Genomic DNA, 24,349 nt, shown 5'->3' on the forward strand with positions numbered 1-24,349 from the left:
TCCTCACCACCGACTATCGTGATAGATGGCCAATCAGCGGGCTTCTCGTTTCGCTTAGGTAGAACTTCTCTGCTCGCTCTTCGATCCCCGGAAGCTGCTATTCCCGAGATTCCAGCGCCTTCTTCGCGGTCTAGTCGCCGTCGGTCTGTCTGTCTGTCGCTCTCTCCGTGACGTGCGCGCTCCTGTGGAAGCACCCGTAGGCGGAAGCGGAAGCCGGGGGGCGCGCCTGCTCCGAGTTGGGAGAGCGTCTGGGCTGCGGGGTTGGGTCTGAGGTCGCCATGGGGAGAGGTAGCGGCACCTTCGAGCGTCTCCTAGGTAACGTGGCCCCAGACGGACAGCTTCCCCCACCCCCACCCCCCTCCAGCGGCGATCTGGGGCTGGCCGGGCCTGCTTCGTACGCTCTGGGGGGGCCTTGCCGCCCCAGTTCGTTTTCGCCCCTGGGGCGCTGAGTCAGTCGGGCCCCTGGAGGGAGGTGGAGACACTAGAGGGTGGGGTCATGTATGGGGTGGGGGGCGTGTCTCCCCTCCTCCTTCCTCGCCGTCTTTATTTCCCCGCTCCCCCCCCCCCCCATTGCCTGCCTCTCCCCTCCGCCTTTCTTCCCTCTGTCCCACGGGCTGGTCTCTGAGGTATCGGAGGGGGGTGCCGCCGTCAGTGCCGTCAGGCAGTATTGGGGTTTGGCAAGGAAGGATTGATGAGCCCTCGTTTTCTGTCATCCCCTCTTGCAGGGACTTTAGCGGCTAACATAATTTTCCTCCTTTGGAATTTGGTGTGGCATGTATATGCCCGATAGGATCCGTTTCACAGCAGGAGCTTTAAAGCATCAATTATTTCAGGAGTCTTGTGAGAATTGCCAGAAACTTAGGACAGTTGGGTACAAGTGGAATCCAAGGAAAGAAGTAGTGGAGATTCTTCGTCCTCACTGTTAGGCAACTCACACACGCCCCATTACCTAAACCTTACTTTGGTCTGGCATCTGACAGGTTGGACCAGGAGTCAGAATTCCCGCATCACAAGAATTGGTGACTCAGTCAGATAAGAATATCGTTTCACCGGAAAGTGTAGTTTGCACCAGGCATCTAGAGCCTGATGAAATTCTTAGTTCTGGTCCTCTTCAGCAGTGGAACCAGTTTTCTTCCTGGAATCTATGAGGGCTCTCTAGTGCCGCCATCTTCGGAAAACAAAATAACCTTTTTAGTGTGAGCCCTTACTAACCTTTGCGTAACAGACCTGGCGTGCACACCCAGGAAACCTCCATGGAGAAGAGAGAGATGTTCCCTCCCTTTGAATAAGAGGAATTCCATTTATACAATAGCTTTATAACTTAGGAGCACACATCTTAAGTAAGCAAGTTACTTGACCTCTCTGGGCCTCAGTTTCCTCATCTGTCTTAAAAAAAAAAAAAAAAAAAGCAATTGAACTATATAATCTCTGAGTTCAAAGATTTTGTTCCTGTGACCCTAGTAAACAATGTGTGATGTTTCCTGCTTAGATAGAATAAGAGGGTTTTTTGGGGTATAGTTAATTGTTTCTAACCAACAGCCACATTCAGAGTTATTTTGTTTTGCACACCATTTTGGGAGAGATTATACATCTTAATAGTCATCAGTTAAATTATATCAAGAAAACATTGGAGTGATTAGCAAGTTATATGAACCATTTAAAGTGATTCTGCTCTTAGCTGGCTGACCAACATTATCCATCTTTCAAAATGTAATTTACGTTTTAACTACCCAGTCAATATTGAAAATGAAGGTTTATTATATTACTTTATACATCCCCAGAGCAAATGATACTCTCAAAAGCAGCAAGACATTATTGTTTCTTCTTGAACCAATATTTTAAATGGAGTAGAAATATTAAGTTATGAATCACATGATATAAAATTAATGTCTCTGTCATTCATATAGATTGCTTTAGATTAAGTAACCAGTTTACAGTATCATTTTTTTATCGTCTCATGTCTACTTATCTTCTAATTTAATAAATGAGACATCTGAATGAGGAGATAGCTGAAAGAGTTAAGATGATTAAGTTATCTTCCTTGATCATATTATTTCCTTGCTCTTTGTACATTTTGTGGGGGGCAGGCAGTTGGGGTTGTGAGTTATGCAGGGTCATAAAGGTGCTTAAGGGCGAATTTGAACTCAGGTCCTCTTGACTTCAGGACCAGTGCACTATCCACTGCTCATTATCTAGCTGCCCCTGTTCTTTTTTTTCCTATTTGAAACAGGGATAATACTTTCTCCATTTTTTTTTAGGATTATTGTATAATTTGGATCTGTTAAAGTTGTTAAAAAGTATAAAAATAAGTCAGAATTAATTCTCTGATCTTGTGACTAGCTTTAGCTGAGATAAATGATCTGGTACTTGCTTAAATCCTAGTAAATTAGAGTGAATTCATTTAATTGTTGTTTTTTCCTTGCAGACAAAGCTACCAGTCAGCTTTTACTAGAGACAGATTGGGAGTCTATCCTTCAGATCTGTGACATGATCCGTCAGGGGGATACTCAGTAAGTGAGCAATGTTTACTTTCATTATAAATATTTTTCTAAATCTTATCATTTTTCAGGGTTTGCTTCTTAGTATGATGCCTTCCAGCTTAGGCTGGCACAGGTTGCCTGTCCCAATCTAGGTTCTGTAATTCTGACTAAATTGGAAAAAACTAAGACTCTGCTTCTAGATCTCTGTCTATGAAGCTCTGACTAATATGTATCTTATAAGATGTTTGCACTTATCTGAAGAGTCAGGGGAGGGGTTTTGGTCATAAAAGACATAGAGAAAAAATGTTTGTATTAAATATCACTAATTAATCCTGACCTCTAAGCACTTAGACAGTTGATACAAATATGTAAGATCAAGAGCCATTTCCCAGTCAGAATATATGAAAGAGTAAAACAACATTTTATTTAGTATTTATTATATGCTAAGAATTATGATAAAGATTGAGTATACAGATATTTTAAAAAATAGACAAAGTCCTTGCCTTCAAGGTGCTTACATTCTAATAGAGGATGAGGACTTGTTTTGAGGAAATAGAAAGTTGGGGGATGGTTAATGGTAAGATAATCTGGAGGGTTAGCTAGGAAACCAAAGCATGCTTGGATGTATAGGGCCAGCCTGTAGAGAAAGTGCCCTAATTTGCTATGAGTAGATTAACTTCCTCAGTCATGTATTCTGAATAAGCTAGTCAAGGTCTTAGGTCCACTGTGGGGAGTCTTGGTCCAGGTGGTGTGGTGGCTTAGGTAATTGGCTAGATGGGATATGAAATTAAAGCTTCAACAATTTTCAAAAAATTACAAACTCTTCCACAATCACAAAAATGTACTCCAAATCATTATAGAGAAATGCAAATTAAAATATCTCTGAGGTCTTATATCACACCTGAAAAATTGTCAGGTGAAAAGGGAAACAATCCATGTAGGAAAACTTAATGCAGCCATTCTCAAAAATAATTTGGAGTTATTCAAGGACTTTTTATATAGAAATTCTATTACTGGACATATACCGCAAGGAAATCAAAAGACGGAAAGGTCCAATATATTATCAAAAAAATTATCGCAAACATTTTTTTGTGCCAGAGAAGGGTTGACAGTTTATCCTAAAGATGATAGGAAGTCAAGAGAATTTGTTGAGGTTAGTGACAGGACAAGATCACTTTGACAGTTTTGTGGAAGATGTTTGGAATAGGGAAGAGACAAGTCTGTGGATACTTAATTAGGAGATTTTTATAATACTTTAGGTAAGATTGATGAGAGCCTGAATTTAGGGGGTGCCTATTCAAGTAATGAGCAAGGCAGAATTTTGAGAGATGTGGTAGAGATAGAAATAACAAGATTAGATAACTGACAATCATAAGAGACTGGAAGGAGGTTGCTTCCCTCAAAAGAAAGAAGAAAGATTAGAAGAGGAATGTTAATAATGCAGGCCTTGCACTATAGAGAGTGGCTGGAGCTAGATGGGAGTAACCTTCACTGAGACAATAATTAAACCTTCAGGAGCTGGTGAAATCACCAAATAAAAGTCCAGATAAAGAAGAAAAAACTCAATGCAATATATTAACACTTAGGAAGCATGAAACAGATGAACTGGCAAAAAAAAAAAAAAAAAGACTGAAGGACTAGTAAAGATTTAATATCATAAAAACCCAGGAAAGAACTAGTATTCAGGAGGAGATGTTCCCTAGTGTCAGATGAAACAGATAAGTCAAGGCCATCAAATTTTATACTTAAGAGATCACTGATCTCTTAAGGGAGAGACAGTTTCATTTCTGTGGTGAGCCAAGTGGCAAAAATTTGAGAAGTGACTAAGAACAGAATAGGGAGACTTACGAACTGAAGTAGAGTGAAATGAACAGAATCAGAAGAAAAATACACACAACTACAACAATTCTGCAGTCCACTTCCTCTTTCCATAGTGGTTTTTCAAACCTCTTCATCCTCCCTCATACCTTCTATGATTTCTACTCCCCCTTACTTTGTCAGCTGAGAACTTGCAGAAAAAATTGAAAACATTTACCACAGATTCCCTCTTCTGTCTCTCATCTGATACCTTATGTCATCTCTTCTTTTACTCACTCACATGATGAAGTAGCCTTACTCCTTACCAAGGCTTATCCCTCTGTACCTGAACAAATGATCCCCTTTCATTCCATCTTCTCCAATAGATTACCTCCTTGGTTATCCTCCCTCTTTCACTTATTTTCAATCTCTTCCCTCTTTACTGGTTCATTTCCAGCTGCCTACAAACATGGCTATGTCTTCCCAATTCAGAAAACACTCTAACTTGACCTTTTAAAAATGTCTATTTTTATCCTATACTCTTCTGCCCATCGTAGTTCAACTCAAAAAAACTGTCTACACTGGTTGCCTCAGTTTTCTCTCCTCTCTTTCTCTCTTCTTAACCCCTGTAAGCCCAGCTTCTGACCTTTCCATTCTTTCCAAAATTATTATTTCATTTCTCCAAACCAATGGCCTTTTCTTAATCATCAGTCTCATTGACCTCTGTGCAGCCTTTGTCAAGTTGATCACTCTTTCTCCTTTGATATTCTCTTTTCTTCTAGTTCTCTTAATATATCTGATCATTCTTTCTCTTTTTTTTTTAATGGATCCTCCTCAAAACTATTCCCCATAACCCTAAGCGTCTCTTTAGGGTTTTGTCCTGGGTCCTCTTCTCTTTTCCCTCTATACCACTTCACTTGGTGATCTCATCAGCTCTCATAGATTAAATTAACATCTGTGTGCTGATAATTCTCAAATCTAACTCTCTTGCTCCAAACTCTGTTGACCTCTGATCTTATATCTCTACCTTTCAGGCATTCTGAACTGAATTTTTAAATTTTAATGTGTTCAAAACTGAACTTAGTATCATTTCCTCTAAACCAGGAGTAAGGAACGTCTGCCGTGAAATCATTGCCCTGGTCCTACCAAAGCAATCGCAGGCAGTGATGAGCTGAAAGCTAGCTACAGCAACCTCTCACTGCTTGAGTTTGTAAGTTGATAATTTTATATGGCCCATGATGTTGCAAATATCCAAATGGCCCTTGGCAGAAAAAAGGTTCCCCACCTCTGGTCTAAACAGTTACTCTGCTCCCACCCTCTCCATGATTGTAGAGGACACTATCCTCCCAGGCTTCAGGTTGTAAAGCCTAGATGTTAACCCTGGATGCTCTCTCCCTCTTCCCCGGCTCCTCCCTTCTCTCTGACTCTCTCGTCTCTCTCTCTCCCCCTTCTCTCTGTCTCTCTCTCCCCCTTCTCTCTCTCTCTCTCTCTCTCTCTCGTCTCTCTCATCGTCTCTCTGCGTCGCTCGTCGTCTCTCTCTTCTCTCCTGCCCTCTTTCTCTGTTGTTTGAAGGCTTTTAATTTCCCATTTCTCTAACACTGTTGCTACTCTAGTGTAAGCTCTCATTGCCTCATACTTATTACAATAGCCTACTACTTACTAATGGATCTGCCTACCTCATCTCTCTCCCAATTCCAGTCTATCTTCCATTCAGCTACCAAAGTGATTTTCCAAGAGCATAGGTTTGACCAAGTCATTCCTCAATTCAGTAAACTCCAGAATCAAAGATAAAATGCTTTGATTGGCATATAGAACTCTATATAACTTAGTCCCCTCCTATCTTTCCAGTCTTCTTACCTATTACATCCTGCTATTTGATCTTCCATTTAATGACACTGGTCTCCTGGCTGTTCTAAGAAGTCTCTACACTCTAGATATTTTTTCTGGATATTTCTTTTGTCTGGTTTGTTCTCCTTCTTCAACTCTGCCCACTGATATCCCTGGCTTTCTTAAAATCCCATCTTCTATAGGAAGCCTTTCCCCATCCCTCTTAATTCCAATTGCCTTCTTTCTCCAACATTAATTATTTCCTGCATAGCCTATATATGGTTTGCTTTGTATGTATTTATTTGCATGTTGTCTGCCCTTTATGTCTTAAGCTTTTGGAGGTCAGGGAATGTCTTTTGCCTTTTCTCAGTGCTTTGCATAAATATTTACTGACTTATGTAAAAGACAATAACACTAAACGGAAGCTGGATTCCTTTTAGTATTAATAACAAATTTTGGTCCTAGAAAATTTATGATAAAATATGCACAGAAAACTATATAGACAGAATATTACATGATGATGATAGTTTTGTTATTTTTGGTCAATTATTTTGTTTCAAAGGAAGATCCATTTCTAGAGTTGGGCAAGAAGTTGTCAGTTATATCCAGAAATGACTTATAAAAACAAAGATATCAATATTTTTATTATTTAATATTTTTTTCAAGTTACAGGCAAAACAATTTCAACATTATTATTTTTATTTTATTTTAAAAATTATTATAGCTTTTTATTTACAAAACATATGCATGGGTAATTTTTCAACATTGACCCTTGCAAAATCTTTTGTTCCAAATTTTCCCCTCCTTCCCTCCACCCTCTCCCCTAAATGGCAGGTAGTCAAATATATGTTTAATATGTTAAAATAATATGTTAAATCCAATATATGTATACATATTTATACAGTTGTCTTGCTGCACAAGAAAAATCAGATCTAGATAGAAAGAAAAAACCCTGAGAAGGAAAACAAAAATGCAAGTAAATAATAACAGAAAGAGTGATGCTATGTTGTGATCCATACTCAGTTCCTGCGATCCTCTCTCTGGGTGTAGATAGCTCTCTTCATCACTGAGCAATTGGTTTGAATCATCTCATTTCAACATTATTTTTGAAAGATTTTAAATTCCAGATTTTCTTCCTCCTTCCCTAAGATGACAAACAGACTAATATAAGTTATACATATATAATCATGCAGTAAACTTTATTTTTTAAAAAACCTCATGCTTTTCTGTGCTGATATAATTAAAATATTGGACAGTTAAAACTAATTCTTCTGATTTTTATCAACACTGGTGAAAACTATAATTGCTAAACCAGGTAGATAAATGTTCCTAGACTTTTGTTGCAATTTCTTTAGTTGCTAAGAATTTGGAATTTTTTTCTTATTCCTGTTCTACTTACTTAATGTCCTTACCTTTCAGAGCAAAATATGCAGTAAGTTCCATCAAGAAAAAAGTCAATGACAAGAATCCACATGTGGCCCTCTATGCTCTAGAGGTAAATAGAAATAAATATACCTCAGTGAAGTCTGACCTAGGCTTTTTAACCACATACAGTAAGATTTCTTCATATCTTTTGGAAGGCACAGAGATGAGAAAAGCCTTATGTCTGCTTCATTGTTTCTGGGAGGCTTGTAACAGAGAGCAGTTTTTTTCATGAGCACTAAGACATGCAGGAAAGAATTCTTAAATTCTGATCTCAGCGCTGCCACTTACTTTGCAACCTGCAGGGAGGGGAATTATTTTCCTCTCTTGTTTTCTCCAGATATAACTTGTAAATAACAGGTCTATTTCTAGTAATAAATACCTATGAGTTGATTCATGTGGGTTTTCTTGCTAGTCCTATAGGGAATCAGTGAGAATTCTTGCAGACATTGTAGGACCGCCGAATCCAAAGGAATAAAATTACCGTTTTGGCCTCTCACAGACCTAAAGAGGACTGTTAAGAATTTTCCTTTGAAGCCACTGGGCCTTCCGGGGCGGAATTTTGTGGGTTTTGTCTTAATGAATTATTTTCTTCCCACCTATGGGGCTTCTTTCTCATGACAGGTTATGGAATCTGTTGTCAAGAACTGCGGTCAGACGGTTCATGATGAGGTAGCCAATAAACAGACAATGGAAGAGCTCAAAGAGCTGCTCAAGGTAGGAGCTTCCTTGAGAAGTATTGCTAAAATAGATGCCCTGTTGCAGGACCCGAAAAGCTGTAACTTTTTATAAAGGTTTTTATGGCAAAATTTCTAGCAGGCTACCCTGATAGCTATTCTTTGTGGTCAAATATTCTACTTCTCATGGTAATTACTATCTGTCTTGGAGGAGAAAGGGAGGGAGGAATTGTGCATTATGTGAGTAGCAGTTCTCCGTATACACATGTGATATGAGGTAATATATATTCCACTTTTGTAACTGATTCACAACCTCCAACCTAGAACTGGGCACCATGCTAATGTAAACTGGGGGCAGCTGAGTTCTCAATGCAGTTCACTTAACATTTAGTGAATATTGTTTACAAGGCACTTGGATCACAAAGACAAAAGTAAGACAGGGAGCTTATGGTCTGTAGGAGAGAAACTACACATACACCAAAGAATCCATTCAGTTAGTCCAGCAAGAAGAGGCTACTAGTAACTGAGTATGAGAAAAGGCCATTTGTATGTAGGGATGACAATTAAGCTCTCTTTTGGAAGACGCCAAGTTTTGATGTGTGTGTTTTTGTTTTGTCTTTTTTTGTCAGTGTTAGTGAGGAAAAAGTGCATTCAGACCTAGGACTCCTCTGTGCAGAAACACAGAGTTGGGAAGTAACATGTACAGGGAACAGCTGGCAGGGCAGTTTGACTTAGTAAAGAGTCATTGAAAATAAGACAGGAAAAGTTCTTAATCTGGTTTTTATGAACTTTTAAACAATATCTGTATAGTTGTATTTTGTATAATTGGTTTCTTTGTAATTCTGTATGTTTTATGCATTTAAAAACATTCTGGTAAGTGTTCTGTGACACTAAAGAGGTTAAGAACCCCTGTCTTGGACGTGATGGAAAGACAATGAAGACTTTTTCCTTAGAATTACAGTCAGTCATTTTAGGACGATCAATTTAGTAAATGTATAGAGGATGGATAGGAGAGGGGAGGGGCAACTTGAAATAAGGAGAGCCTTTTGCCCAGACCTGAGCCTTTGCTACTTCCATTTATGATTATAGTCTTAGAATGATAATACTTAAAACATTTTGGATATTATCAGGTTTTGATTTGGCTTAAGAGACTGGAGTTATTGACTTGACTCTTCCAACTAATTGTTTGTGTATTCTATTTTCCTTATGAGTGTCACTTAGTAAGTTTGTGTGTAGAGGATTTTCTTATTGAGCTAAGAGTTTCAAAGATTGGAACCCAGGTTGAGGTTTCTTATGGTCCCTCCCTGAAGCCATTTCTCATGCTTCTTCATTGCTTCAGAATTTCAAGTTAGAAGCATCTCCTTGATAGATATAGAGACTGAAGATTTGGCTGTGCTGTGTGACCTGGTTGAAATTGGAGCTCTCAGCACTTGGCACTTATTCTGTTTCCTGGGGGAGTTTCCAGAACAGCTGGTCATGTGGTATGCAGTGATGATGCCAGGATCAGCTGATGATGGCAAAACCTCTGTCTAAGACTGGCTCTGACTAGAGGGAAGTAGAAAAAAACACTGCTAAGCACCCCGGGATGTGGAAGGCTGTTGATCCTCTCTCCTTGAAGCTGGCAGCTTAACCTTGGAGGTTCAGTTTTATTGATGTAAAAGTTAGTTGGATTGGAAAACTCTGTGTTAGAAGTCTGAAGTGGTAAAGACTGTAGGGATACTGATGAACTGAAAGAAATTTTAGTGTCTGGGCAGGATCTCATAGGAAATTTCATGATTGACTTTTAATGATTGAGTGCTGAGATCCGAAGAATTGAAACAGTTGTTTGGGAATTGTCTTGCTATTTGAATAGGATTTAGTTACTTGCCTCCATTTTATATATTTATAAGACAAGCCCTGAGGGAAGTGCTTGAAACAACTGGACATTTCCTGTGTAAACAATCTGTCCCACATTTGTTAGACCTGTAGGAAATCTCCCTTCCCCTTTCTTCATTTGCATAGTTGCATTCGGAATATTGGATTTCTCATCTGCTTCTCTTCCCTGAAGCTTCTTCCCTGGCACGCTTCATTTGCTGTTGCTTTTGCTGATCTGTCTCCTCTTTTCTCTGCAGAGGCAAGTGGAAGTAAATGTCCGTAATAAAATCCTCTACCTGATCCAAGCTTGGGCTCATGCCTTCCGAAATGAGCCCAAGTATAAGGTGGTACAGGACACCTACCAGATCATGAAGGTGGAAGGTAAATGATATCAGTAGACGTGTGGAGATTTAGATTAGAGATTTTTAATTTAGGAGGTTTAAGAAAAGTGGGGATACATTCCAGATTAAGACCATTGGGAGGAGAAAATTTTGGAATTAACATGATATGGTTGTGGGGAGGGAATATGGGGTGCATAGTGAAAGCGGAAGAGGCTCTTTTGGAGTTGTGGGAGATCAGGTAGGGTAGGCTGGTTTATGAAAGGTCTTGAATTGAGGTAGAATTTAAATGTGATATGGTGATTTAGGATCTATCATAAGTCTTGAGTCACTTGTCAGTTTTGATATGATAGTCGGGTTATAAAAAATAGTCTGACAGTGATTTGTTGGAGGAGTGAGACCCTGGAAGAAGGAGGAACAATTTATTATAAGGGGAAGGAAGAGAATAAGCATTTTATTAATCCTTTAATATGGGGACTACTATTTCCCCATTTTACTTTTGAGAAAACTGAGGCAAACAGGTTAAGTGACTTGCCCAGGGTCACATAGTGAGTATAGAGGCTGAATTTGAACATAGGTCTTCTGACTATAGGTTCAGTGCTTTATTCACAGCATCACTCATTATAAAACAAAAACCTAACTAATGCCCATACAAAACTCTTTGAGCATTTATATCACACATGCCTTCTGGAATGGGATAGTAAGTGGCTTAATTAGGAGAAGAGTACCTTCTACATGCCAAGGGCAGGGACAGAAGAAGGACCCCCAGCATACTCAGCAGGATCATGGCAGGGGCTGAGATGGAAAATGACTTGCTGTAGGTCACACATAATAAAACAGCTCATTTGACAAATCTTGGTCTTCTGATCCCAGCCTTTGCTCCATAAAGTTACTGTTGGGGGTTTTTGGGGTGGGGTAGGGGTGTGCAATATATTTTCTCATTTCTACAGGTCACGTTTTCCCAGAATTTAAGGAGAGTGATGCCATGTTTGCTGCAGAAAGGGTGAGTTCTCATATCTAGACCTTGGCTAGATTGAGAAGTGTTGACTCTTGGAATTGGGGGATAAAATGGGGAGTAAGGTGTGTGTGTTGCTTTCATGTGTTATTTAATATATATTGGATTACTTGGCGTCTAAGGAGGGAGAAAAAAATTTGGTACACAAGGTTTTGCAAGGGAGAATGTTAAAAATGATCCATATATTTTGAAAATAAAAAGCTAAAAAAAAAATTTTTAGAGATCTATAAAGAATATTGAGGAGAAGCAGATACCTTGGCCAACTCATAAATAGAACATGCAGCTGTTTTAATCTCTTTATAGTAACATAATAAATAATTATGATAAGATACCATACAGAACCTGTGGGTCTTATGAAATTGTGGCTAGTGGTACTGTGGTCTGGAGTCTAAATTAAAATATACTCAGAGCTCTAAGAGGTCTTGAATTTCTCATTTTTACAAAAAGAAGGAATCTTTTGGATTTGGGATTTTTTTTTTTTTTCCTCTTCTAAAACATAATTCTTCAGGCCTCAGCTACTCTGCCTTTCTCCTTAGGCTGCTGATTTTAGTTGGCAGTAGTAAACAATCCTTTTGCTCGTTTAACTGCCATTTCTGCCTACACTCTGAATTTTCCACACATTCTTTTCTAACGTTATTGGGAATTAAGAGTTTTCACCTAGTACTGTTATTTTAGCATTGAGTGCTAAATTTGATAGAGCAGGAAGAGGGATGGGACCATCTAGTTTTGTCACTAACTCTTTCTTCTTTCTTAGGCTCCTGATTGGGTTGATGCTGAAGAATGTCACAGGTGCAGAGTGCAATTTGGGGTGATGACACGTAAAGTAAGTATGTTCTCAGCTGAGGGAGATGGCCAGTTTGTGCTTTTGTGTTGGGTAAGATGGGGAAACATATTTCTGATGTTGTTCTCCCCTTATCTGCAGCATCACTGCCGGGCATGTGGGCAAATCTTTTGTGGGAAATGTTCCTCTAAGTGCTCCACCATTCCCAAGTTTGGCATTGAGAAGGAAGTACGTGTTTGTGAGCCCTGCTATGAACTGCTGAACAAGTGAGTCCCCCATGTTCCCATGTGTCATCTCATTAATTTCTTGCTATATTAGTCTTTGTTTGCTTAGAACTTGGTTTTCCACCACAAAATCGTGAAAGATCCCTTAGGCATTACCTAGTTTTAATTCAGTCTCCTTATTTTATAGGTGAGGAAACTGAAAACAGACAAATTGCCACTTGCCTACCAAAGGTGTTTTCATTTTGGCTCTCAGGAACTCTCCATAACTCTGGCAGGATCACCTGTATTTACTGGCTGAATGTAGCTTAGATTTGTTTATCTAACATTGTGTTTGTGTAGCCTACCCACAGGGATTCTGTCCTGTAAAGGCTCAGAAAAAGCAGCCCTAGGGGAACAAAAGCAGAAGAATTAGATCAAGGTAGTAGAAAGAGCCCCTAGACAGAATATTAGGAGATGCCAATGAATTGAGGGAAATCTTAGTGACGGGGAAAGTTCTTTAAGGAGTTTAATGATCAACTCTAATAATTATGAATTCTATTAGTATGACTTGGGATACATTTACCCTTTTGCTTGTTTCCTCATCAACTATCCCTGTACCAAGCACTCAAGTGCAAAATGAGAGAGTTTGACTTGTTCTCTAAGGTAACAGGTAATTTAAAAAATTATTAATCTGTCCCTTTCAATGCCACCAACAACCTCCCCCCTCCCCCCATTTACCTTCCAACTGAGCAAATTTTTTAAAAAGAAAAGAAAAAAATAACTAAATTCCCTAACAAACATCTATCTGGTCTGGCAAAACAAATCCCCACATTGGTCACATCCAAAAATACATTTCTTATTCTGTATATTATTCCATCAGTTCTGACTTGAGGTGAGAGGAGTTCTTTATCACTTTACTGATAATGAGCATTCTTAAATCTTTGAAAATTGTTTACTTTTGTAATTTTGATGTTATCATGTAGCATCAAATTGGTCTCATTCTGCTTAATTCTATATTATTTCACACAAGTCTTTCCATGTCTTTTTGATGTTACCTTTTCCCTAGTTTCTACAGCACAATAGTATTCCATTACATTCATACAACACAGTTTCCTCTTTTTAAAATCTTTCTCTTTTATTGGCTTAGCAGTTGTATAGCTGGGTCAAAGTAAATGCACTCTTTAATAATTTTTGTATATAGTTCCAAATTGCTTTCCAGACGTCTGGACCAATATATAATTCCACCATATATAAATAGCATCAGTGTACTAATCCATGTATCCATGATCCATGTAATCAATGTAGCTCCTCTTTTTCAATTTTGTTAATATGATGAGTGTGGTGCAGCACTTAGCACCAGTGCCTGTCACATAGTTGGTGCTTAATAAATGTTTATAGATTGACTTATTCTGAAGTGGAACCTCAGTTGCTTAATTCCTATTTCTCCTATTATTGTTTTGGAATACTTTCACATGACTAGAGATAGCCTTGCTTTTCTATTTTGAGAACTGCCTATTTCTATCCTCAGACCATTTATCAATTGAGGAATGGCTCTTATTATTTATTCTTTTTTAGAAATATATTTTTAAAAAATTTATTTTGTTTAACTATTTCTTAATTTCATGTAAAACAATTTTAACATTCATTTTTAAAAATTTAAGATCCAAATTGGGCCTTTCCCACTCTTTTAGAAATAATAAAATACTATGCATGTAAAGTCATACAAAACATCTTTCCATGTTAGCCATCTTGCAAAAGAGAAAACACACACACACTCCAAGAAAAATAAAGCTCTTTTTTAAAAGTATGCTTTAATTTGCATTCAAGAATTTATCAGTTCTCTCCTAGGAGATAGATAGCATTTTTTCATCATGAATACTTTGGCATCATCTGGGATCATCATCTTGATCAAAATAGCTAAGTCTTTCATAGTTGTTCATCCTTATAATATTGCAGTCACTGTGTTAGTATTCTTTTGGTTCATCTCACTTCACTTTGTATTATTAGCTCATATAAATCTTCCTGGGTTTTTCTGAAAACATTCCCCTCATTATTTGCCACAACTTGTTCAGTCATTCTCCAGTTGATAGGCATCTCCTCAATTTTCAAGTCTTTAAATGGTGTAACATGCCCTTCTGGCAGTTACAATTACCAGTCTGAACTAGGCCCAACAGAGACCTTTGACCACTGACCTTTGCAGTGTCAACTCTACCCGGCTCGCCTCCTCTGAGGCCTTCAAAGGTCTCTGGTCACGATTTCTTGAATCTAAAGTTTAATAACTGATAGAACGCTCAAGAACAACCATGTGTAATCTTAAAAGCCTTTATTATACCTACTCACATAAGGCCCTGACTTGTTAACTCCCTAGTAAACACCTGGACTGAAGACCCACGTGTTCACTACCCAACTCCTTACCTCTCTGGGCTATCCATCAGCTTGGCTTGGCTACCCCAGGCTAGGGAGCCAAGTTAAAAAGAGCGACTTGCTGCAAGCAGTAGGCTTATACCTTTATATATGTGAGGTCACACACAAGCCAACCAGCGAGAGAGCCGTCACCCATTACGAAACTATCTCAATATGGCCAGGATCCCATCCACAGGGCAGTCCTATATCCATAGAGATTATTTCTGGACCACTCAATCTCCTATTGCGCTGTGGCCGCCCATTTAAAGGACCCTTACAAAATGGTTCTTATTCTTTTACATTTAATTCATTTATTTGTTGCAGAGATTTTCCTCCACTTAACTATTTCACTTCCAATCTTAGCTGTGTTGGATTTGTTCTGATATAAATTATTCTTCTTATAAAGTTCACTCTGCATCAGTTCATATAGATCTTCCTAGTTCCTTTTTGACATTGTTCATTTCATCATTTTTTGTGGCACAATAATCTTCCCTTCCTTTGGCACAATTAATTTAGGAACAGAGATAAGATACTATGCAAGTATAAGGCATACAATTCCAAATAGTGATATCATTCTATTATTCCTTTATATACAGCTTGTTTCTCCCAATAAGACAGCCCCTTAGTTTCAAATTTTTGGTGACCAAAAGAAGGCTACTACAGATACTGTACATTAAAATCCCTTCATTCTTTTAAAAATTTTTTTTAAAGGTATAGCTACTGGTATAGCTGAGTCAGAGTAGGTCTGCACATTGTGATAACTTTGTGGACTTAGTTCTGAATTGCTTTCTAGAATAACTAGATCAATTAATTCATATTTCCACTAGAGCGTTGTCATATACCTGTATTCTCACAGCTCCTCCAACATTTGTCCTTAAATATGTATTTTGCTGATTTTTAGTGAGATCATTTTTTTCATATGATTGTTGATAGCCTTGATTTCTTCTTTAACAAACTGCCTATTCATATCCATTGACTTTTTCTTTTAGGGAAAATCTGATAAGAGTTGAATCAGGTCCTTATATATCTTAGAAATGGGATCTTTATCAAATAATTTTTTGAAAATATTTTTTCCCTCTTTAGCTTCTAATTTTTATTACATTGTGTATGTGTATGATTTTATGTAACCAATATTTTCCATTTAACTTGGGTAATACTCTTTATTACTTGTTTAGTCCTGAGCTTTTCCCCTATCAATGGATCTGAAAGGTCATTTCCTCCTTCCTCTAATTTATGATGTGACTTATTTATCATGTATCCATTTGGAGCTTATCTTATTTTTTGCCAGGCTATTATCCAGTTTTAGTGTCAGTTTTGTCAAGTAGTGAGTTCTTTTCCTTGATAACTTGGATCTTTGATATTGAACACTAGATTACTGCATTTATTTGTTTCTATGTTGTGGATCCTACGTCTTCCATTGATTTTATCTTTTTTTTTTTTTTTTTTTAAACCAGAACCATATTGTTTTAATGATTACTGTTTTGTAGTTTGAGATCAGTATATTACTGCTACCCCAAATCATTAAAACAATTGAAATAAAGATACTCTGAAAAATTCACACAGTAACCATATCCTTTGGCAAATCCGTTATCCTTTTAAAGTTTTAAACTTGAGAATATTTGTTCTGTGTGTCTTCTGGATTGTTGTCAATAAATAATAAAATGTATATAAAAGCATGTGAACAAAGGTAAAATGCTCTACAAATGTATAAGGTAATTGCTGTTCTAATTATTCTTTGTGACTATAAAGTAATGAGACCAATTGTCTTGCAGAATCTGTTTCACTCCTTTCTGATCTTAAGTAATATAACTGAAAACCCCTAGGAAATATATTGTTGGGAATTTGGTTTTAGGGGTGACCCCATCTTAGAAGTTAGGGAATTGCTACTTTGAAAAGTGTCACATAAGATTTTTATCACTTAGTAACCTTTCATGCTATTTTTCACTTAGGAAGGCTGAAGGTAAATCTAGCTCCACGACAGAACTGCCTCCAGAGTACCTGACCAGCCCCTTATCCCAGCAGTCTCAGGTACAAAGGTCCCCCAGTGACATCGTCTCTTGACAATCTGGATCTGGGAAGCAGCAGAGTTTCTTCCTCCCTTCTCTACCCTACTTCCCTCTTCCCTCTTCCCTCATATTTCCCTCTGCTTTCCCAGGGATCTTGTATGGTTTATCTACCCTGGGCATTAGTCTCTTACCAACCTCTGCCTTTGCTTAGTTGCCTCCCAAGAGGGACGAGACAGCTCTGCAAGAGGAAGAAGAGCTTCAACTGGCCATTGCCCTGTCACAGTCAGAGGCAGAGGAAAAGGAGAGAATGGTGAGTGGCTGGCAGAGTCCTTTATATTGGAGACCCTGCTTTGACATAGAAAAGAGGAGGCACTGTTAAACCAGTCCCTGCCTAACAAAGTCCTTAGGTTTTCAGTTGATGCTTCAACATGGGGTAAAAAGGCCAAGATTTCACTTGTTCAGAGCTGTTAGGCTGAAAGAAAGAATTATCCACTTCCACTGTTTCCTAATTACTCTTTCCTAAAAACCCATGTTTTCCACTTTATTTCAGAGGCAAAAAACAACATATACCATGTATCCAAAGGCGGAGCCCACACCTGTGACCTCATCTGCCCCCCCTGCTAGCACTCTGTACTCTTCTCCTGTGGTAAGGTCCCACTTGCATAATTCTACCATAAACAGACCTTTTTGAAGCTTTTTCTTCAGAGCTAGGAGGGTAGTATATTTTATTTAAATTTTTAAAGTGGAAGTTGCCGTCTTCCTTAAAGAGTTATTTTCAAAAGGATAGGCATTTGTACCTCACAAAAGGAGTACAATTATTTCTGAGTCACCAAATGTGCCCAGGCTCTCAACCTTACTGAACCTGATTGCCCTTTTTTTGTCATTCATAGGAATTAGGATTTTAGATTTGGGAGGTAATTTGGAAGGTACTTAAGAGATTTAGTCTTCTATTATACTAGAGGGATATCGTATTAGGATTCATGGGTACATGCAAAGAAGAATAAGTCAGGGAGCCCAGGATGGTTCCATGAAGATGGTTTTTCATTTGGATCTTGAAATATATATAGGATTTCGGCAAACACAGGTGATATTCTAGGCAGAGGAATATTATAAACATATCCATGGGGTGAAGTGAGAAAGTACAGTGTTTGATCAAAAGAGGAAAAGTAGTTCCATTTGACTGTAATGTAGAGTGCTTGAAGGAACCTAATTGGAGAAAACAGGGATTTTTGAATGCAATCAGAATGGGGCCTTCCATTAGTCTTCTTCCACTGTAGGTGTTTAATTATGATGGGGTACCCATTTTCTTTGTAAGGAATAACTCTCAGAATGTCTTCTTTTTATCCCTAGAATTCATCCGCCCCCTTGGCAGAGGATATTGACCCTGAGGTAGGAGCATGACTGCTTGTTCTGTCCTGTTGCTCCTTATTTTTCTTGGCCCACAGAAGTGCATTTTCCCTTCTATTCCTTCTTGCAGCTTGCTCGGTACCTCAACCGAAACTACTGGGAGAAGAAGCAGGAGGAAGTTCAGAAGAGCCCCACGCCATCTGCTCCGGCTCCTTTGGCAGACTCAGCTCCCCAGCCCACAGAGGGACATGCCACCCCCGTAACCATACTAGAGGTAGCAAGGTGCCCCGGCCCTTGTCCATGTTCCTGCCGGGGGTGGGGGTGGGGGAAAAGGTTTAAGGTGACAGGCCCCCACTGAACCTCTGGTCTCTTCCAGACTCCCCTCCCGGAAACAGACTCTCAGCCCATAACTCCCTCCGGTGGCCCCTTTAGTGAGGTAAGCTGTTGCTTGGCCCAGCCCCTAGGCTTCATAATGTTGTCCGTCTCAGCACACAGTCCTCAAGGGGCTAGTCAGCCCCGTCTCAGGCACCTGGAAAATGGCTCTGAGGCTAATAAGCAGGAGAAAAATGCCACAGTCAAGGGAATGCCCTGAACATCCGCCATGGCTTCTTTCTGATCAGGAATGAGCTGATTCCAGCCCTGGAAATGTAATCTGGGTCAAACAGTGACCCTGCATTTCTAACTGGATCCCAGAAAATTTGACTCCAAGCACCTGAGGGAGGTGGGTCTGGTGTGAAAGGCAAGCTAGTGATTAGAGTAGATATAGACTGTCACTTGTGTCCTGGAGACTGTAGAATAAGCTTGAACCCACCCTGGAATTAGCCCCAGTGTCCAGATTGTGTCTGGAGCTACCCCAATGGAAGTGGAATATTAGTTCTTAGGTACTTGTTCCATGACAGTCATCCCCTAGCACTCTAGGTTTGTTAGACCAAGAGCTGGGGCCTTATGGAGATAAAAGAGGGTCTCTGCCACCTACTATGAGATGAAAGAATTTATTACAAAACCTTAAGAGAAATTGATTTCCCTTCAGTGTTCTAGTGCTCTGAAGATCTGTTAGATAGAATGATCCCCTGCCCTGGGAAGTCTGAGATGGTTAAGTCTTAGCTTAGGTGTTTGTAAGTGGTACTTGGCAATCTCTTGTCAATCTCCTGTGCTTTTTCTTCAGCAGCAGTACCAGAATGGGGAGTCTGAAGAGAACCACGAGCAATTCCTGAAGGCCCTACAGAATGCTGTCACCACCTTTGTCAATCGCATGAAGAGCAACCATATGAGGGGACGGAGCATCACTAATGACTCAGCTGTGCTCTCCCTCTTCCAGTCTATTAATAACATGCATCCTCAGCTGCTGGAGCTGCTCAACCAGCTAGATGAGCGAAGGTGTACGTACTTCTGGTCTCTCTTGAGCTTCAATCCAACTGTACCCTACTATCCACTGTGACCTGAAACCCCGGTATCCACACCATCCAATATTTTGGAATTCCTTTTTGTTGGAAGTCATATCCAGTAGTCTTTTCCATTTTATTTGTACAGTCTATTAACTTTATTTCCAAATGCCATGTCAGCTCTAACTAACAGGTCAAATGAGTTTTGCTTCTGGAATAGTAATATAGGGCAGCTCAGCTTCCATCATCTTGGGAGTCATGCCCATGATATACCTCTCTAGAACTGTCTTTCCCTTCTCATCCTCCCTGGGAGTAAGGACTATGTGGCCCGTCCCAGTGAGACTGGGTTAGATTGTTGCCATACCCTCTCTTAACAATAACCAGTTTTGCCATGGGTAAAAAAATGGCCAGTTAACACATATAAATTAAGAAACTAGTAATACTTTAAATCCAGTGCTCAGCTAGCCATATATATTCTACTGAGAAGCATAGTGCATACAAAGTGGGCAAAGATACAGTTCTTGTGAGCAGGAGCTTATGGCCTCTTGGGAGTCTCTCTTCACTGTAATGGTCATTAGAGCCTGTTAGAGAGATGGAGCTCTAATGACTTAAAACTGCTTCAACACTTTGGAACACCCTTTTTTGGCTGCCACTGTTTCAGAGGGGCTTCGCCAAAGGCTTACACACCAAAGTGTGCTGACCTGCAAGGTCAGCCTGTACTTTAGGGAGAGGATGGAGAGGAGCTGAACTAGCCAGGTATTGGTTTTGTCTTAGTGATAGCATAGAGTAAGGGGGTCAAGATTCTGGGAAGATCTGCTTAGCATCACTCGAGATGGGGACTCTTTCAGCCAGTGCAGGACAGTACCCCAAGAACAGAGCCACAATTTTTTTTGGGGGGGGTCTTCCTATTAGAGGGGAGTTTATGCTTTTTGTCCCTCTTCCATAGTGTATTATGAAGGACTCCAAGATAAACTTGCCCAGATCCGAGATGCCCGGGGAGCACTCAATGCCCTCCGAGAGGAGCACAGGGAGAAACTGCGCCGAGCAGCTGAAGAGGCTGAGCGTCAACGCCAGATCCAACTGGCCCAGAAACTAGAAATCATGAGGCAGAAGAAGCAGGTGAGCAAGGCTACTATTCCTACTGTTTCCCTCAGAAGATTGTGTAGGTAGAGAAGGTCAGTCCCTTTCTAAAAACGGGTGTTTTTAGCATAAAGAAAAGACAGAAGGGAGCCTTTCACTGGTTAATTACCATGTGGGAAAAATAGCCATGCTCTGCTTTGCCCTGAGGGGCTTGGGCTCAGGAGTGAGGGCTGTGTATGCAGAAGCAGAATGAGCTCTCTCTAGAGGACACCAAAGCTTGGAGATGTTAAAATGGTTGGTCTTAGGTGTCACAGCCTGAGTCAAAATCAGATCAGGCTCTTCTGATTCCAAGTATTCTTTTCAGCATTTGTGCTGTGACTCTTCTTTCCTAGGAAAGAGACTGATAGGGTGCCTTGTCAATCGTGCCTTTCCCTTTCAGGAATACTTGGAGATGCAGAGGCAGTTGGCCATTCAGCGCCTACAGGAACAGGAAAAGGAGCGGCAGATGCGCCTGGAACAGCAGAAGCAGACAATTCAGATGCGAGCACAAATGCCTGCTTTCTCCTTGCCTTATGCTCAGGTGTCTGTTTACCTGCTTGTTCTGTCTTCAGTCAGACATTTTCTTTTTCTGCTAAACCTCCTAATTCTAATAACCTCTTTTTTTTTTTTCCCCCTTTTACCAGCTACAGGCCATGCCTCCCGCAGGTGGGGTAATATACCAGCCTTCTGGCCCTACAAATTTCCCTGGTACCTTTAGCCCAGCAGGTTCAGTGGAGGGCTCCCCTATGCACACAGTATATATGAATCAGCCAGCACAGGCAGGCAGTGGACCCTACTCTAGCATGCCAGTGGCTGGAACAGGTAAGAGGATATGGGCATCACAGGATAATTAAGCTCACTGAGCCATAACAAAGAAAGTTAAACTTGGAAGTCTTCCCTTTTTTTCCTGCCACAGATCCTAACATGGTGAGCGCTTACATGTATCAAGCAGGGGCAGGTGGTGGGCAGGCAACACAACAGGGGCAGCCTGTGCCCACCACAAATCCAGCCTATTCTTCCTACCAACCAACCCCGACACAAGGCTATCAGGTACGTTGATAGAAGGTAACTACCAATCAAGTAAAAGTTTAGTTCTTTTTTCTTGGTTAAAAAAGTCAGAGCCAACGTCTCATTATCCTTTGAGTGAGAGAAGAGAAAGAGGAAAGGGAAATGGAAAGGAAGAATGAGAGGGGAAAAGGGAAGGAGAGGGAAAGAGAAAGGAAGAGAGAGATAGATGACTGGGAAACTTGCCTCACTTTACCTTCCCTTTGCAGAATGTCGCCTCTCAGGGCCCACAGAGCCTCCCACCAATTTCTCAGCCTCCACAGTCCAGTACAATGGGCTATATGGGGAACCAGTCTGTCTCCATGGGATATCAGCCATATAGCATGCAGGTGAGAAGAGGTTCACTAAGTATTAAGGTCTTGGTTTGAAGTTTAGAAAGGGGCACTCCACAATATCTAGAGGAAAACAGAGTATTGAAATAGGCAGAAATACTTTAAAGGTCTAGGAAGGGGGGTGACTGAAGGATGTTTGTACATCTATTTTTATGGGCCATCACTTTTTAAAGAAACTATCTTGAAGTGAGCAAAGTGGAACATCTTTTTCTATCTGATTCTTTTTTTCTGTACCATGTGATGTTTCCTCTTCTGACTTTTGATTCTTGATCATATGTTTCAAAACTTCGGGCATCTTATTTCATTAATGCAGCTACTTTCCTTCCACTGAGATAGTTCAGAACACTAAACCATCTGTGAGCAGTGTGGTGGTTAAAAAATTAGTGCTAAGGTGATAGAACTATATTCCATTTTCCTTGGGCTAATACTTGAAACCCTTCTAGTCCTCTAGGCCCCAGCTTCTTAAACTCTGGGTAGTGACTCCATATGGAGTCTTGCCAACTGTATATGGGGGGAGGGGGTGTCAAGAAATTATGATTTATTATCAGTGTTTGATTTGTATATCTATTGTATACGTACCATAAAGAAAATAAGTAGGCAGTAGAAAAAGTTGAAAAAGCCCTGCTCTAGTTCTTGGTAATATTGGAGTAAGAGGCTTCCACACCATTCAGCTGATTTCTTAAAATCACTATTTCCTTTATTCATCCCTAGAATCTTATGACTGCCCTTCCTGGCCAGGATCCAGCGATGCCACCCCAGCAACCCTACCTCTCGGGACAGCAGCCTATATACCAGCAGGTAAGTCTTTTTCTAAGGTTTCTACCATTTTTTGACTATCTTCAGGACCTTAAAAAAATGTTCTAAGAATGAATTCAAAATCTCTTTGGATTTGGGGTGCAAACAAGATTATTCAGGCTATCAAATGAAAACAAAAGCCTGTCTGCTCTGAAAATTGTCAGCAGTAGGTTTTGGGCTGGGCACAAGTAAGCACTTAAAGGTTCATCATCAGACAAGTGAATGTCTTGGACTTTCAAAGTTTATGCAGCCTGGTGGGTCAAAGAGGATTGACTGGATCATGCTTTGTTAGTGAACAAGCTTATAACAACATCTGGTTTTCTTCCCTCTAGTTGGCACCTCCAGGAGGCCCGTTGCAGCAGCCACCACCACCGGTGCCTCAGCAGCCCCCGTCACAGGGTCAGCCGGCTCCAGGAAGTGGAGAGGCACAGCTCATCTCCTTTGACTGATCTTTGGGAAAGAGTGATTGGGTTGGGGGATCACCGTACCAGTATGACACTATGGTTCATCAGAAATTACTTCTGTACTTAACTAGCCATTATTCTGTCAACTTATTCTCTGCCTGTTGCCGTGTAGTCCTTTCTCTGTACAGAATGGGAGAAGGGGAATCTCAAAAATGAAGGTGGAACTGTTATGTTCAGTCAGCAACATGGTTTCTGGACATCTCCCTTTCACCAAAGCCACCTCCCTTTCTGTCTTCCTGAGTTTCTTAATTTCCCAGACCCCCATCACCATCATTCATCTCATTGGTGCCATGTTTCTGGAAACTGACTCATTTTCCCAGGCCTGGCCCCTGTGAAAGGAGAGGGGTAGGGTTATAAGAGGAGGAGTAACACCTTCCAGGTGAATTCTGGCCCTGATACCACCCACGAGAGAAGAAAAGAGCTGTTTGACCCCTTCTAGGGATTGGGTTGGAATATGGTTTCTTCATCTTCAGATGCAGTTCTTATTTTGTGAGATCATTGAGTGTATCCCCAGCTGCTGTGAAGGCCATAAGGGAACATGTATGGAACTCTATAGTGTAGACCAAAGCTGGCTCCCTTCTCAGAGAGGCTAGCTCCTAGGAGTCACAAGCCGCTCTCCATAGGACCTGGCCAAAGTTGGGGGTCTGTATACCCCTGCTTCTAAGCACTCATCTCTCATATTTAGTGTCTTTAGTAAACTGATTGGAAACAATAATAAAAATGCATTTTAAAAGTGAATGAATGCAGCATTGTTCTGATAGCTGGAAGAGGGATCCTTTTTTTCCCCCCCCCAATTCTTATATTTAGACTTTATTAGAGGGCAGGTTGAAGTACTGGACACTGGAGGATACCTGCCTTCTCCCCTGAGCAGAAAGTTGTATTGTGCCCATGAGTGGCCCTCACACCCAGTCCAACACGAATTTCCTTACCATGGCTTTTTTTATCACCTCCCACAATATAGGGCCCTTACTAGAATCAGCTAGAAAGGACAGGTGATGAGGGGCTCATGGAGTCCAACTAGACCTGGTTAAGGATTACCTTC

The 24,349-nt window shown here is 40.3% G+C and overlaps 1 protein-coding gene across 7 annotated transcripts; it reads left to right on the top strand.

The window, feature by feature from the left end:
- HGS (hepatocyte growth factor-regulated tyrosine kinase substrate) lies at positions 1-24,045 on the top strand. Of its 7 annotated transcripts, none has more exons than XM_074260411.1 (23): positions 209-315; positions 2,426-2,510; positions 5,382-5,487; positions 7,524-7,599; positions 8,151-8,243; positions 10,315-10,438; positions 11,346-11,398; positions 12,165-12,233; positions 12,333-12,457; positions 16,747-16,825; positions 17,015-17,113; positions 17,354-17,449; positions 18,154-18,192; positions 18,281-18,424; positions 18,527-18,586; positions 19,316-19,529; positions 20,479-20,651; positions 21,052-21,192; positions 21,296-21,473; positions 21,568-21,701; positions 21,926-22,045; positions 22,760-22,846; positions 23,176-24,045. In XM_074260411.1, exons 5-23 carry the CDS (start codon positions 8,154-8,156, stop codon positions 23,290-23,292), a joined length of 2,142 nt encoding a protein of 713 aa, XP_074116512.1. In that variant the 5' UTR covers positions 209-315; positions 2,426-2,510; positions 5,382-5,487; positions 7,524-7,599; positions 8,151-8,153; the 3' UTR covers positions 23,293-24,045. The 7 variants fall into 7 exon arrangements, 6 of the variants coding, with proteins under 6 accessions (XP_074116507.1, XP_074116508.1, XP_074116509.1 ...); XM_074260412.1 differs by having other exon boundaries at positions 19,319-19,529; XR_012481106.1 differs by lacking the exon at positions 5,382-5,487 and having other exon boundaries at positions 1-315; positions 21,926-22,186; positions 22,720-22,846; positions 23,176-23,397.
- Positions 24,046-24,349: the final 304 nt, after the last annotated feature.

This window comes from Sminthopsis crassicaudata, chromosome 4 (assembly GCF_048593235.1).
Source record: "Sminthopsis crassicaudata isolate SCR6 chromosome 4, ASM4859323v1, whole genome shotgun sequence".
Lineage (NCBI taxonomy): Eukaryota > Metazoa > Chordata > Mammalia > Dasyuromorphia > Dasyuridae > Sminthopsis > Sminthopsis crassicaudata.